The sequence below is a fragment of the Rissa tridactyla genome, chromosome 1 (genome assembly GCF_028500815.1).
Source record: "Rissa tridactyla isolate bRisTri1 chromosome 1, bRisTri1.patW.cur.20221130, whole genome shotgun sequence".
NCBI lineage: Eukaryota > Metazoa > Chordata > Aves > Charadriiformes > Laridae > Rissa > Rissa tridactyla.
This window is the reverse complement of record NC_071466.1, coordinates 155,665,709-155,677,893: the sequence shown is the minus strand read 5'-3', so window position 1 is coordinate 155,677,893 and position 12,185 is coordinate 155,665,709. Positions and strand designations below refer to the sequence as shown.

The window sequence follows — 12,185 nt, the reverse complement described above, 5'->3', positions numbered from 1 at the left end:
ACTAAGGGCTTTAGGAAAATGGTAACACTTGCTCTGTCATTTAACCACGCTGGGGCACTTAAGAGAAGAAACCTAGTTGAATTAGTGAAATGTGCACAGCAAGTTATGATCATGTACATGTAATTACACGGTTCCCAAACTCCTAGTTCTTGAATTCTGATTTCTCTTTCACTTCAGGGGGGATTGTGTGTGGTTTTTGTTTCACATGCAAGGAATGTTTGCTATTCTGAAATTATTTTTGTTTGCTATTAAGGTGGTAATGGATCAGGAGCAATCAAATGGGAGGTCTCCATCTGGGAGAGCATATTGAGTTCCTGCGTCCCCTGTGAGGCAGGCTGCATCTGCCAGGAAAGCACTGCTGCCTCCGCTTCAGTGAGCAGGGGCCCTTTCTTTCCACAGGACACCGAGGACACACACTTACAAGGGCTGGGAAGCCAGGCGAGGAATCAGAATTCTCAATTCTCTCTTTAACTGTGCAATATTAGGCCACATTCATTGCTGTTTTATCCACGATGACGGACAGTATCCCTTTTCTATGTAGCAAGTCAAAGCAGAGCATGTCAGCCTAAAAGCATGATTTGACAGATCAGCTAAGCTGGTCTAACACTGAGTTGGTACTAAAAGCATCAGTCCCACTGAACCGACCTTTAACCCACCACTCCTTGTGTCAGATCCAGCAGTTATGTGGTCACAAGGTCAGTCATTTTGTCTAGCTGATTTGGTAGATAAAATTTATCTATTTTTTCCGGCAGTTCAACTGATTCATGTGTAGCTTCACAGCCACCAGATCCAGCATGAGGGAAATGGCAAGATGATGAGACTGGGGTCTTAAGGGGTCAGGGTCAGAAAGAGGACGACTGCCTCTTCAGTAGCCATTTACTCCTAAACCCAACATGAAGACATGAAGTGCAAAATAAACCAAACTGGCAAATTATATATGAAAAGGTTGCTGAACTCAAAATTCTTGTGGAAAAATATCTGTGTCAAAATAAAAAGTGATGATGTAGCCTTTACTGTGCTTTAGTTCTGTGTTAAAAAGGAGCTCGTACTAGAGGTAGTCCCAGTGACCTCTGTCAGCTTAAGTGTTGGTAGATGGAGTGCCCTCTTGTCCAGCACGTTGTGGAATACTGCCTGTAAATTTCGGAGTAGAAAATACTGATTTCCTGAAGTCAAAATTCTTCATAAAAATGCATTGATTTTTGTCAAAATATCCTATTAGAATTGAATGAAAGTTTGGGCTTGGAAAAGGTCAAAGCATTTTCCTTTGACTATATCATCTTGATTTTCACAAGTGGCAACAGAATGTCTCATCATATAAATGGCAGCGCCCTGTAAAATTTAAAACAGTGAAGTTCAAATAATTCGCTTTGATCTTATTGAGACAAAATAATCGACAGGCAAAGCTTTTTGAGGGAGGGCGTTTTCGTCTTGGGAAATCTCAGCCCTTTGCTCTGATTCGGGATGGAAGAAGATTTTTTCAAATGTCAGTTTGTTGTAACTGAAATTGTGAGTCTTCACACACAGTGCTGTGAAGTTGTTTGTGACAGTAGGTATCTGGAGGTGTGCCACTCGTACCAGATCAGGTTATTTACATTTTTATTATCTAGTCTTGTCAGAAATTTATCACAGCGTGAGCTACAAAGGTCATCCTTGTATACTACTTACTGATTGTATTTACACTGTGATTTAAAGTCAGACGTGTGAATCTATGATACAGCCTGGAACAACAGAGAACAAACTCATTGAGTCTAAACTAGGTTATAGAAATAGGCCATTTTATCTTTAGAAATCCTGGATGGCAAGTTATGTGGACATGGCCTGAATGAAGGAATGTTTAATCTACTTTTTAATGGAATTTTGATTCTTCATTAAAAATTATGTCCCAGGAGCTGTGTGCCTTCTTATTTAGCTTTCACAGTTGATCCTTCCTAAACATCTTTTATAATCCGTCAAATTTAGCTCTGGGTTATAATGTTGAGTTTGCATTGTTTTGTCAGCAGACAATGTGCTCAGGTCAAACACTCTGATGAGCTCGTATCCTCCTGCTTTGGTTGTCTTGTCTGGCTCCTCACAAACTGGGCAGGACATTAATATGTTGGGCTATACTGTGAGCATAGTCATTCTATTAGTACGATGTGGCTAGGCTTCCATGAAGCGCTGTAAAACTGATATAGTTCTTGCCAGAGAAAATTGCTTTAATATAAGGATAAACTTGAAAGGAAAGAATTTACAATCTGAATAACTTACCATCTGAGTAAGGCTTGAAGAATTTTTTTTAAGCTAATTCAAGTCCTTAAAAACTGTTTTGCATTATAAAAGTACTGAAAATCCTCACCTATACTCTCATGCACTGACCTGTATGGTTTAGGAAAATCTCTGTCCCAGGGAATCTATAGTTCAGGTGGACAGGCAGACAAAAGGATGAGAAGAAATGGGGGTATAGAATGGTGTGCAACTAAGTGATGTTTAATCAGAATGTAATCGCAGTGGGCTGGAATCCAAGTCTCACTCTCATCTGGCCCCTTGTGCTGGGGGATAATACTGGGTCTGACCTCAATGGGAACATTTCTGATGAAGTTAGAAGACTTGTGGACTAGTAGACCTCTCTCCAGGAAAAAAAAAAAAAACGAACAAACAACGTCTTATTCTTTTGGTTTAGTTGAAGTGAGCGCCATAGTTTTGGTAGGCACCATGTGCAAACTTGCATAGGTCTTGGCTGTTGTGAATGCGCTTGTTCTCCAGAAACCAAAGAATTTGCCACTTCTGCTTCTCTATATTACCTAAGAAATCCACACGGCAAGAGAAGCTTTCTCATTTCATCGCTTTGAAACTGTCAGTGGTACTTTAAATAAATTATTTTAACTAAGATGGCTATTTCAGAGCATCCTGCTGTCGGACGCCATCTGTTTGGTAAGCGTCATCGTTTGTGACTTCTGCAGTGTGGGAACCAAATGTCAGAGACTGTCAAAGCGTTTTCCATCATGCTCTAATTCTGGCTGAACAGCAATCCTGTTTATTCACTTTGTTCAAATAGTGTACAGTAGAGTTCTTAGGCTTTTTAGTCAAGCCAGGATTACAGCCAAGTGAAAACAGTAGTCTTTCTACAAACAGATTTCCTCAGACCAAAAATTTTTTTGTAGAATTAAGGTACATTCGGTCAAATGAGACTATCAAAGAAAAATTAGATGTTGCTCTGTTAATCACTACTAGTTTTCAGTGTGCTAGGTAGATTTTTTTTTTTTTTTGAGAGTGTTCTCAGTTGAATGTATCATTCTTTCAGGTATAAAATTAAAATCTGCTCTCTCTTTGCCTCTTAATGTTTTGTGGATGTTTTCATAAACATACAGTGTTGATCCAGCCATTTTAAAGAAAATATTTTTTCTAACCTACAGTTAATGTTATTTTGCACTTCTGGACCCAGCTCTCAAATTTCAGTATCATGTTTTTGTTTCACCTTTCTTGACTTTCTGTTTCTTTAACAGTCTGCATACATTTCACGCTTATGAAATTTAGAGTCCCAGTTAATCTAGGTAGCATGTGGGAAGAACATGGACAAAGTTTGTGTACATTTAGTGAAATACTTTGGTTCGGATTGGTGACACATCATTCATTGTATCATCAGCATCCTTTAAGCAGGGGTGGTCAGACAGGGTAATACTGTTATAGCTTTGTGTTGTAGAAAAACAAAACAACACGTGGTTGTGTGGTTGCTGGTGTGTGTGTGTGTTTCTTTTTCTAAATTAGTGATGAAAATCAGATCTTTTTTTTTTTTCTCTGTACTCAGCTGAATTTCACAAACAAGATTAACAATCATCTGTTCTCAGGAAAATGCTGTGAACGGAGAGCATCTGTGGCTGGAGACAAATGTTTCTGGGGACCTCTGCTACCTGGGGGAGGAAAGCTGCCAAGTCAAATTCTCAGTGAGTTATTTTCAGATTTCTTTTTCTCTTTCTGAGGTAATGAGCCTGATGTCAGACCAATATACTTCTCAGGATCTTAGGGGTTTGAATTGTTTATTGCTGCTGTTGATGCTTGTGCTCCCGGATGCAAAAGGGACAAAAGGCTGCTGGTTAAATACTTCATCGCTTGGGGAAAAAAGCCCCAGACAATTTTGACTGATCCAGATTGTTTACACAATGAGAATGGATGTAATGAGTAGCTTTGTTAACATGGTAAGGAAAAAAAAGTTAGAAATGTTCAAAGTAAGTAGCCTATTTTATTTATATACACAAACATATCACTTGCTGCAGTCTCTGAGAGTAGAGTATGATCAAATTTTTGTGATTTTTTAGTCACTGCAAGGATTTGAACTGAATTTTCCAAACTCTTGAGTGCACTCACCAGCAATGAGTGCACTCATATTTGAGTGTTTGCCTTCTCCTATTGAAGCTTTTCTTCTGTTTGAGAATATTTGAGCTTTTCCTTCTCCTATTGAAGCTTTTCTGCTGTGGATAAAAAAGTTTCATTGGATTGATCTCTAACCCGTGTGTGTCTCTTCTTTGGCTGAGGAGTCACTGTTATACTTCCACTCTGCTTCAGCAACTCTTCACCTAGTATTTCAGTTAAACTGCTTCAACAGAAGAAAAGAAGAAAACCAACTGTCTTATCTTGGTATTTAAGAAACCTGGTGAGACAGTGTGATCCTGTGTTCAAGGCCTTGCTTTGAATCAGTGCTCAAGGGAGCATCCATGCTCTTGGACTGCAAAGTGTAAGGGGAGGCTGTCTTCTCTGGGGTGTTTGTGGATACTGCCTGGGACTCTTTTCAATACTATCTATTTGTTTTTATTAAAAAAAACCAAACAAAAACATTTGATACAAATTGAAGCATTTTGATTCACCAATCACTCATGTTTTTTGGGGCACTTTGATCCAAAACACTAGTGCTTTCCATAGCCTCAACTTAATATCCATCCCCTATAGCTTCTCAGGAAAATTGGTTACTTTATGGCATATAAGATTAAGCCAAGCCTGGGTAGGCCTGTGCCTGTTTACAAAGAGTACCAAAGCAAAGTCCCAACAGTAGCAAACTGCTGATTGTGGGCTAATAATCAAGAGGATTGTCATTGTGCGTTTGCCCTGCACTTATATTGGTCCTGAGGCACCGGGTTCCAGAAAAAGCTGGAGACAGGATTTTGGTTTTCGGCTGAGTGGACCTTTGGTCTGACCCAATACGACTTTTCATGTATTCTTAATAGAAGTTTGCCTTTCAAAAAAATGAGTAAATACTTCCCTATAATTTAGCTCATTGAAAGTAGCATGGAAATATAATAATATGTTGCATACGATTTGCAAGGCTGTGTCATAGCTTTAGAGGGGTATCTCTCTAGGAGCTGGAAGGACTGTTTGCAGTAGCTGGTGAATTAGACCCACTAATTTACGCTTTTATCTGGGAATGTTGGGAGTCATCTTACGTGGTGACAAGACTTTCCAACCAAGAGGCCTGAGATGTTGAGTTGTATTTAGGAAGCAGCAGGGTTTAAAGTTGCTCAATTCTTAATTGCCTGGCCTTTGCTTGACCTGACTGAGAGTCTTTTCACTTTCAGGTACTAGTGTATTGGTTCCCTTTGGGGAAAGTGATATCTGCGTTTATAACACTGTGTGGGGCTTTCATTAGACTAAGAACTAGAGATGGAAATGAAAATAGAGTTAACTTTAGTTGTGGTTAGTTTAACCTGATCTGTCAAAAGGCTAATGCTTTTCCAGTTTGAATCTTTTGATGACGCTGCATCTTTCTGTGCCTGTCCTGGTCTTCCTTTGACTTAGCTCTTTTACATGTAAACTACTTAAGATGAAATGTTTTCGATGGAGAAGTGGTGAGAAATAATTAATCTGTAACTGCATAAACTTTGCTTTAACGTGTTAGCCTATAAAGAACACAAACTCAGTCTCTGGAATATGGAGCTGAAATTTCATGATAAATCAAAGAAGTTAGAAGTAATGGAAAAATCTGAATTTTTACTAGCATCTCACTACAAATGGTTGTTACTACTTGCAATGCCAGCAGCATTCAAAAATCATGAGAACAACTTAAAAAGCAAGATGTTAAAAAAAAAAAAAGAAAAAGATCCGATTGTAAGGCATTAGCTTTGTTTGCTTTTTGCAGTTTTTCATCTTAGGAATCAGTTCCTTTATATTGTCTCACTCTTTTGGGCAAACGCAGATTAAAAACATATTTAAACTTAATGAGTCACAAAACACATGAAAGCTTAGCCTGTTATACGATGTCATGATTCTCCAGGTGAAACATTAGAACAACATTCCACATATATGAGAACATGCACAGTTGTAGTGTATCTATACAGAGATAAGTATGAGACTCATCATTATGAGACCAGGTAAAACTATAATAATTATTCTACAATGTGAGCCAAAGCTGTGTTCCCTGTTTCTTGTTGAGTTTATTTACAATATATTGAATATTCTAATGAAATAACTTGTTAGAAACTTAAATGAACGTGAATAAATTCAATGTAAAAATCTGAGGCAAATCAGTCTCAACTTACCATGCGTTTACAAATTTTATGTCCCTCAAGCATAGGTCTATAAGTTAAAATTCTATGAAAATTAATTCCATCTGGTTTATTGAATTGAATATATGCAAGAAAAAAAGAGTAAATATATTCTCTCTCTCTCTCTCCTGGATGTATTCTCTTGCCTTTGATAAGCCTTAGCCCAGAGGATTCAATGGAAATTATTTTAAAAGCCCTACTGAAATTAATAAAACTAACCAGCATAATTAGGCTGAGAATTTTATCCCTGCTGTAACATTTCATAAACATTTAACAGCATTCTGTGAGAAGGTAATCATTCTCTGCTAAATGACTGAAGTATTTTTCTGCAAGTCGATGGTCAGGCCCATCCAATTAAATATCATATGATAAGAATGAAATGACACACTCTTCCGAACTGGTCCGAGTTCTCTGATTTGCATGTATGTTTTTTCTCCTTTTTACACTGGTGCTGTTCATCATCTTGCTGGGCTGGTCCCTTTTAGAATGATGATCTGCACTGTTAACAGCCTTACCTGCTGCCTAAAAGGGAACCTTTTACCTGTAGTTCATATCCTGAAGTACTGCGGCTCTGTCTTTCACAAAGTCCAATTCTTAACTGGAAGAGCTTCGGGCCTTTTTTCAATATACGGAACAGTTGAGATCACCGAGAGAGGAATAAGCATATGTTGCATAAGGAGAGAAACGTCTCCCGTTTCACAGCTAACTTTTTTTCCTCCTGAGAACAGTGCACCTCCATGCACACACATCTCCCTTTCCTCTTGCAGAAATCTGCTCTGCGGAGGAAGTGTGCTGCCTGCAAAATTGTGGTCCACAATGCCTGCATGGAGCAGTTAGAGAAGGTAAGACATTGCCATCTTCTGGAGCCTGACACGGACAACACTCATTTAATTCTTTTACTGAAGGTTTCAGGCTGGAAAACATCATATGCCAAAGCAGGCTTTCATAGCTGTTTTGACAAAAAACGCAGTATCCTTTCAGGCACAAAATTGGCCTTTCAAAATTCCTCAACTAAACTCAGCTTAATTCATCTTATTACAGCTATATTTATTATGACCGATGCAGCATAAGATGCTACTATGAACATTTTTCACAGTGTTTACTAGACTATACCATTTTGTCCTCAAAATCTCAGAAATTAAGTTCTTGTTTTTAAAATGGAAGACACAAAACCTGTTTGTGTTTGGTTTTTTTTTTTTTTTGTAGTGCCATTATTTCTGTGAGTGTCTGTCCTGCTTTTCAGTTCCTTCAAGGAGTCCTTACCCCCAAGTGCCTATAGAATGTCTATCACAGAGTTGTCTTCCCATCAGTGATTCTTCTTCATTATGCCTAACTGTTAATGTGTTGAAGAAATTTCCCCCCACTGTTTTTCTTTCGTGGTGGGATATGTGTAAAGAAATATGGGTGGGAATTTCCCCATTGATTTCATTAGAGCTTCATTTTCACTCCTGTATGTTTTGCAATGTTGTTTTCCATAAAAGAAGTGGATGCATAACAAATTTATAGCAGCAACCCTTTGGAAAGAGTTTTTCCTTTCCAAGTATTTGGACTTGTGTTGACAAATGTCACAGTGATTGCCATAATACCAAGTTGGAGAGGTACCATTTCCACCCCCGATGCTTTTACCCACAGTGAAATTAGCATTAGCACATGCTTTCAGCACAAAATGTTACCAGTGAATTTTTCATGACTTCCTTCATCAGCAGCAGTGCTGACTCTCCACAGCCCAGCAAGTTGGTGGCATTGCCAACCGGAGCAAATGAGCACTTAGATAAACCCCATTCTTTTAGGCTTGTTTATGCCATTCTGGAGACCATGAAATTCTCCTCTTGGTAGAGCGTTGTTATAAAGTCTGCATCCCTCTTAAACCCTGTGGAATTTAAAACTGGTACATAAATCTTATGCTTGGCCCTCTTTGCAAAGGTGTAAGTTGTAAGTAAAATAAATATAAGCTGGAGGTCTTTCCAACCTGTCACGACTCAGCATGGAAACAACGCATTGCAACTCCAGGGGAAGAGCAAGGGAGGAAGACTAATATTGCTACGGCTTTTCTTTCTTCTTAAGTAATAAGTATTTTGTTTACTTTTTATCTTTTTATTTTTTCTCACTCCCCATCCCTTGAGCTATTATTTTGAAGGCCATTATTAAATGAGGGAAGAACTTATTTACATGTGAACCATTGTGTTTAAATTTGGGGAAACTTGATCCTTCTGCCTTCCTGACAAAAACATAGCTGTGCAGTATCCTTAAGCGTTTTGTTCTTTTAAGGCTAGTCAACTTAAGCTTGAATCCATTTCATTTAGTGTATCCTTACCTCACATATCCTTTGGCCTTTTCCCGTGCCTCTCTTTTTTTCTTTGGTATATTTTTTTTTTCTTTTCTACATCCCCCCTGCTCTTATTTCTATTAATCTCAAAAGGTTTTGGGTTTTTCTCTTAGGACTCCCATGATTGTTAAATGCTTTTTCTCTTCACTTTCCTAAACATGTTTTCTGTTCATGGAAGTTCCTGTTGTCCTCTTTCTGTCTTTCCTCTCCTATCTAAAGGAGGCAACAGCACTGCATGAGGCAGTAAAATGCTCCCCAAAGGGTTTGTGGTTGAGGAGGTGGAAAAAAGCAGCCTCATCTAAGCAAAACGTAGAAATTTAGGGTAATTTGCACAGCTCTTCATGTGGAGGAAGATTTCTCCACAGGCTTTGTTTATGAAGACTTAAAGCTGGGTTGTGTCAAAAGGTCTTACAGAGTTAGATTTCCAGCTCCTATTAACTTTTGAGACCTCAGCTTAAGTCCAATTTGGTTGCAAATGATCTTTAGAAAAAAACAAACAGATGAAGCGGTTTCCTTCTAGGCAAGGGGGCGACAGTTTAAATAGTTGAACGGAGCAGGCGGCCATAGCATTAGTGAAGATGAGGGCTGTGTGGAGGTCTAGCAAGCAGAATTATTATGCCATATGAAAAGCGATTTTCTGCCATCCAAGTAAGTTATTTTGTTCACCTAACAAGCTAATATTGTAATGGATAATAAATATTTTGGAAGTCCAGCCTAGATCAACATATTGAAATGAATTTTGTCTCAGCTCACTTTCAGTTCTAACAGCTTTATTTTAATGCTAGATTAATTTTCGCTGCAAACCGACTTTCCGAGAAGGAGGCTCCAGATCTCCAAGAGAAGTAAGTAATGGACAAATGACAATTGCTTTTCATTTTATTTGTGTGATGATTCACCTGGCGTGGAGCTGCAGCGGAGCTTTTAGATTTAGAGGAATCTTAGATGGAGTATTGGTTCCCTGTGAGACATTTTCTCCTCCCCAGAATAAATAAAATGAATTCTAGCTGAAGCACTCCATTACTTACACTGACGGAAACCATTTCATCTTTGTGTTGTCTCTTTTCCCATTCATTTAGCTATTCTGTCTTTTTTCTTCTTTTTTTTTGGGTAGCATTTCTTGTTTTCTTCCTGTCCTCTGAACTAGTATATTTTTTTCTCTGCTTTCCTCTCCTTCCACTTGCCTCACCCTTAGTTTTTGGTTTTTTTTTTCCCCTAGAAGTATCTCTAGTGTCCTAAGTTAGTAAAAAAATAATAATAAAAAAATAATCAAACATTCCAACCCCTTATAGTTTGTGACTGGCTACTGTATGAGTTCAGCTCCTTTGAAGGTGCTGGACATCTATTGTTCTCATTGCTACATTTATCTGTCTTACATAGTTAGAAGCCAATGTTTTTTAAAAAAAAAAGAGGCCAAAAATAGTCGTTGAAACTTAATTTACACATTAGGCATTTTATTTGTGTTTTAATAAAAAAGAGGAGAAAAAAAACAACGTCTGAACTTTGATAGTTGGTTTGGTGGCCAGCTTGCTCTTAGCAGAGGTAGCTCAATTCCCTGCCACCTTGATGGTTCAATGTTGCTGGCGTAACAGCATGGCGCAGACAGGCCCCTTCTTAACCCCCTCGCCTTCACGGAAAGAGGGGCGGCAGTGCTTCTCACCCTCCCATCTCTTGCTCACCTCTTGCTGCCATCCAGGATGTAAGTAGTCCAGACAGGGAGAAAAAGACTGCTTCAATGACTGCTCCTTCCTCCCCTCCTTCCCTTCTCCTCCACTGACTTGTGATTTTTCGCATGATAAGGCTGCATTTCCAAGCAGAATAGAGCGGGGCCCTGCATTGTGGCTGAACACAGCAGTGTTTGGGCCCTTCCGTGCTTTGTATTTAGGTGATGATTATTTCCGCATCATGTAATGAACTTTCTTCTTTTTGTAGAAGAGTACCAAGAGAGTAGTTCTGGCTGCATTTCAACATGGATAAAGAACACACAATCACAGAATGGTTCCGGTTGGAAGGGACCTTAAAGATCATCTAGTTCCAACCCCACTGCCCTGGGCAGGGACACCTCCCACTAGACCAGGCTGTTCAAAGCCTCATCCAACGTGGCCTTGAACACTTCTAGGGATGGGGCATTGACAGCTTCCCTGGGCAACCTGTTCCAGTGCCTCACCACCCTCACAGTAAAGAATTTCTTCCTGATATCCCATCTAAATCTGCCCTCCTTCAGTTTGAGGCTGTTACCCTGTGTCCTGTCATAACACTCCCTGATAAAAGAGACACCATCTCATCCTTATTCCTCCTTCAGTTTTGGTTGTGTCTGGGGTTTCCCATGGGCACCGCTGCATTTTGCTCCAGAAAAGATTGCACTGGCTGAAGGGACAAGCTGACATTGCTTCCTATAACACATTTTTTTGTCCTTTTGCAGAACTTTGTCCGACACCACTGGGTGCACAGGCGGAGGCAGGAGGGGAAGTGTAAGCAGTGTGGAAAGGTAAGATTTCCAGTGCAGCACAAGCACAACGCTGGGCACTTATGAATTCAGGGTAGCCAGTAGGTCCGTCTGGTCACTGAAATTTTTCTATCCTGAACACTTGGCCTCTCTTAAGGCTTGATGACAAGCCTGATATGTTGAGTGGTAGCAGCCCTGATTCCCACGTGGGAAGAGAAAAGGCAGTGGCATCTGCAGGAATGAGCACATTGTGTGTGCTGTGACATCGCGCTGCACTGGCTGCTGAAAATGAGGAGGAGGAAGGCTGTGGCTCCTTGAGCTTCTTTCTTCTTTAAGCTAACCCTGCGCCAATATGGTGTTCTTGTAGTGCTGTCCTCTCTGCCAAAATCGTGATGGCCTATTTTTTCAGGCTTCTGGAAAAAGAAATGCTGTTTCTTTCTCTCTGCCCTGGCAGACTGTAAAATTTGTGAGACTGTTTCACATTTCCTCTGATGCATAGCTTATAAAAGCTTATTTCTAAAAAGCTATAAAAAGGACTAAGAAGTACCTTAGCTACTGAAGACCTTTCTTCTGAAATATTATGAACCCCTGAAATCTGTTGAGAGATATTTAAAAATAAAATTAATACAGGGTCTTAATTCCTTTCTCTAGCACTATATTATATTTTTGCCTCCCTCTAAACATCAGCTAGTAAGAAAGTGTATCTCGTGTCCATGGCACAGCGCTTAAGTCAGAGGAAAATTAGATTTGTATGTGGATATTGATGTAGATCACCAGTTACCAGCTGCAACAAGGTATGCCACAAAAATGTGATGCCCATTTATAGCAAGTAGCATGCAAACAGTGCAACAAGGCACTTTGCATGCAGTATTCTTATGGAATGACTTTACACTGATGCTCCCTTCCT

The 12,185-nt window shown here is 39.4% G+C and overlaps 1 protein-coding gene across 1 annotated transcript in view; it reads left to right on the top strand.

The window, feature by feature from the left end:
- Positions 1 to 12,185, top strand: part of LOC128908235 (diacylglycerol kinase iota-like) — a 59,590-nt gene that overhangs the window by 46,074 nt on the left and 1,331 nt on the right. The window contains exons 3-6 of the mRNA XM_054198025.1: positions 3,825 to 3,920; positions 7,277 to 7,351; positions 9,621 to 9,782; positions 11,255 to 11,320. Of these exons, the coding sequence (XP_054054000.1) occupies positions 3,825 to 3,920; positions 7,277 to 7,351; positions 9,621 to 9,782; positions 11,255 to 11,320 (399 nt within the window). The remainder of the gene's footprint in view (positions 1 to 3,824; positions 3,921 to 7,276; positions 7,352 to 9,620; positions 9,783 to 11,254; positions 11,321 to 12,185) is intronic.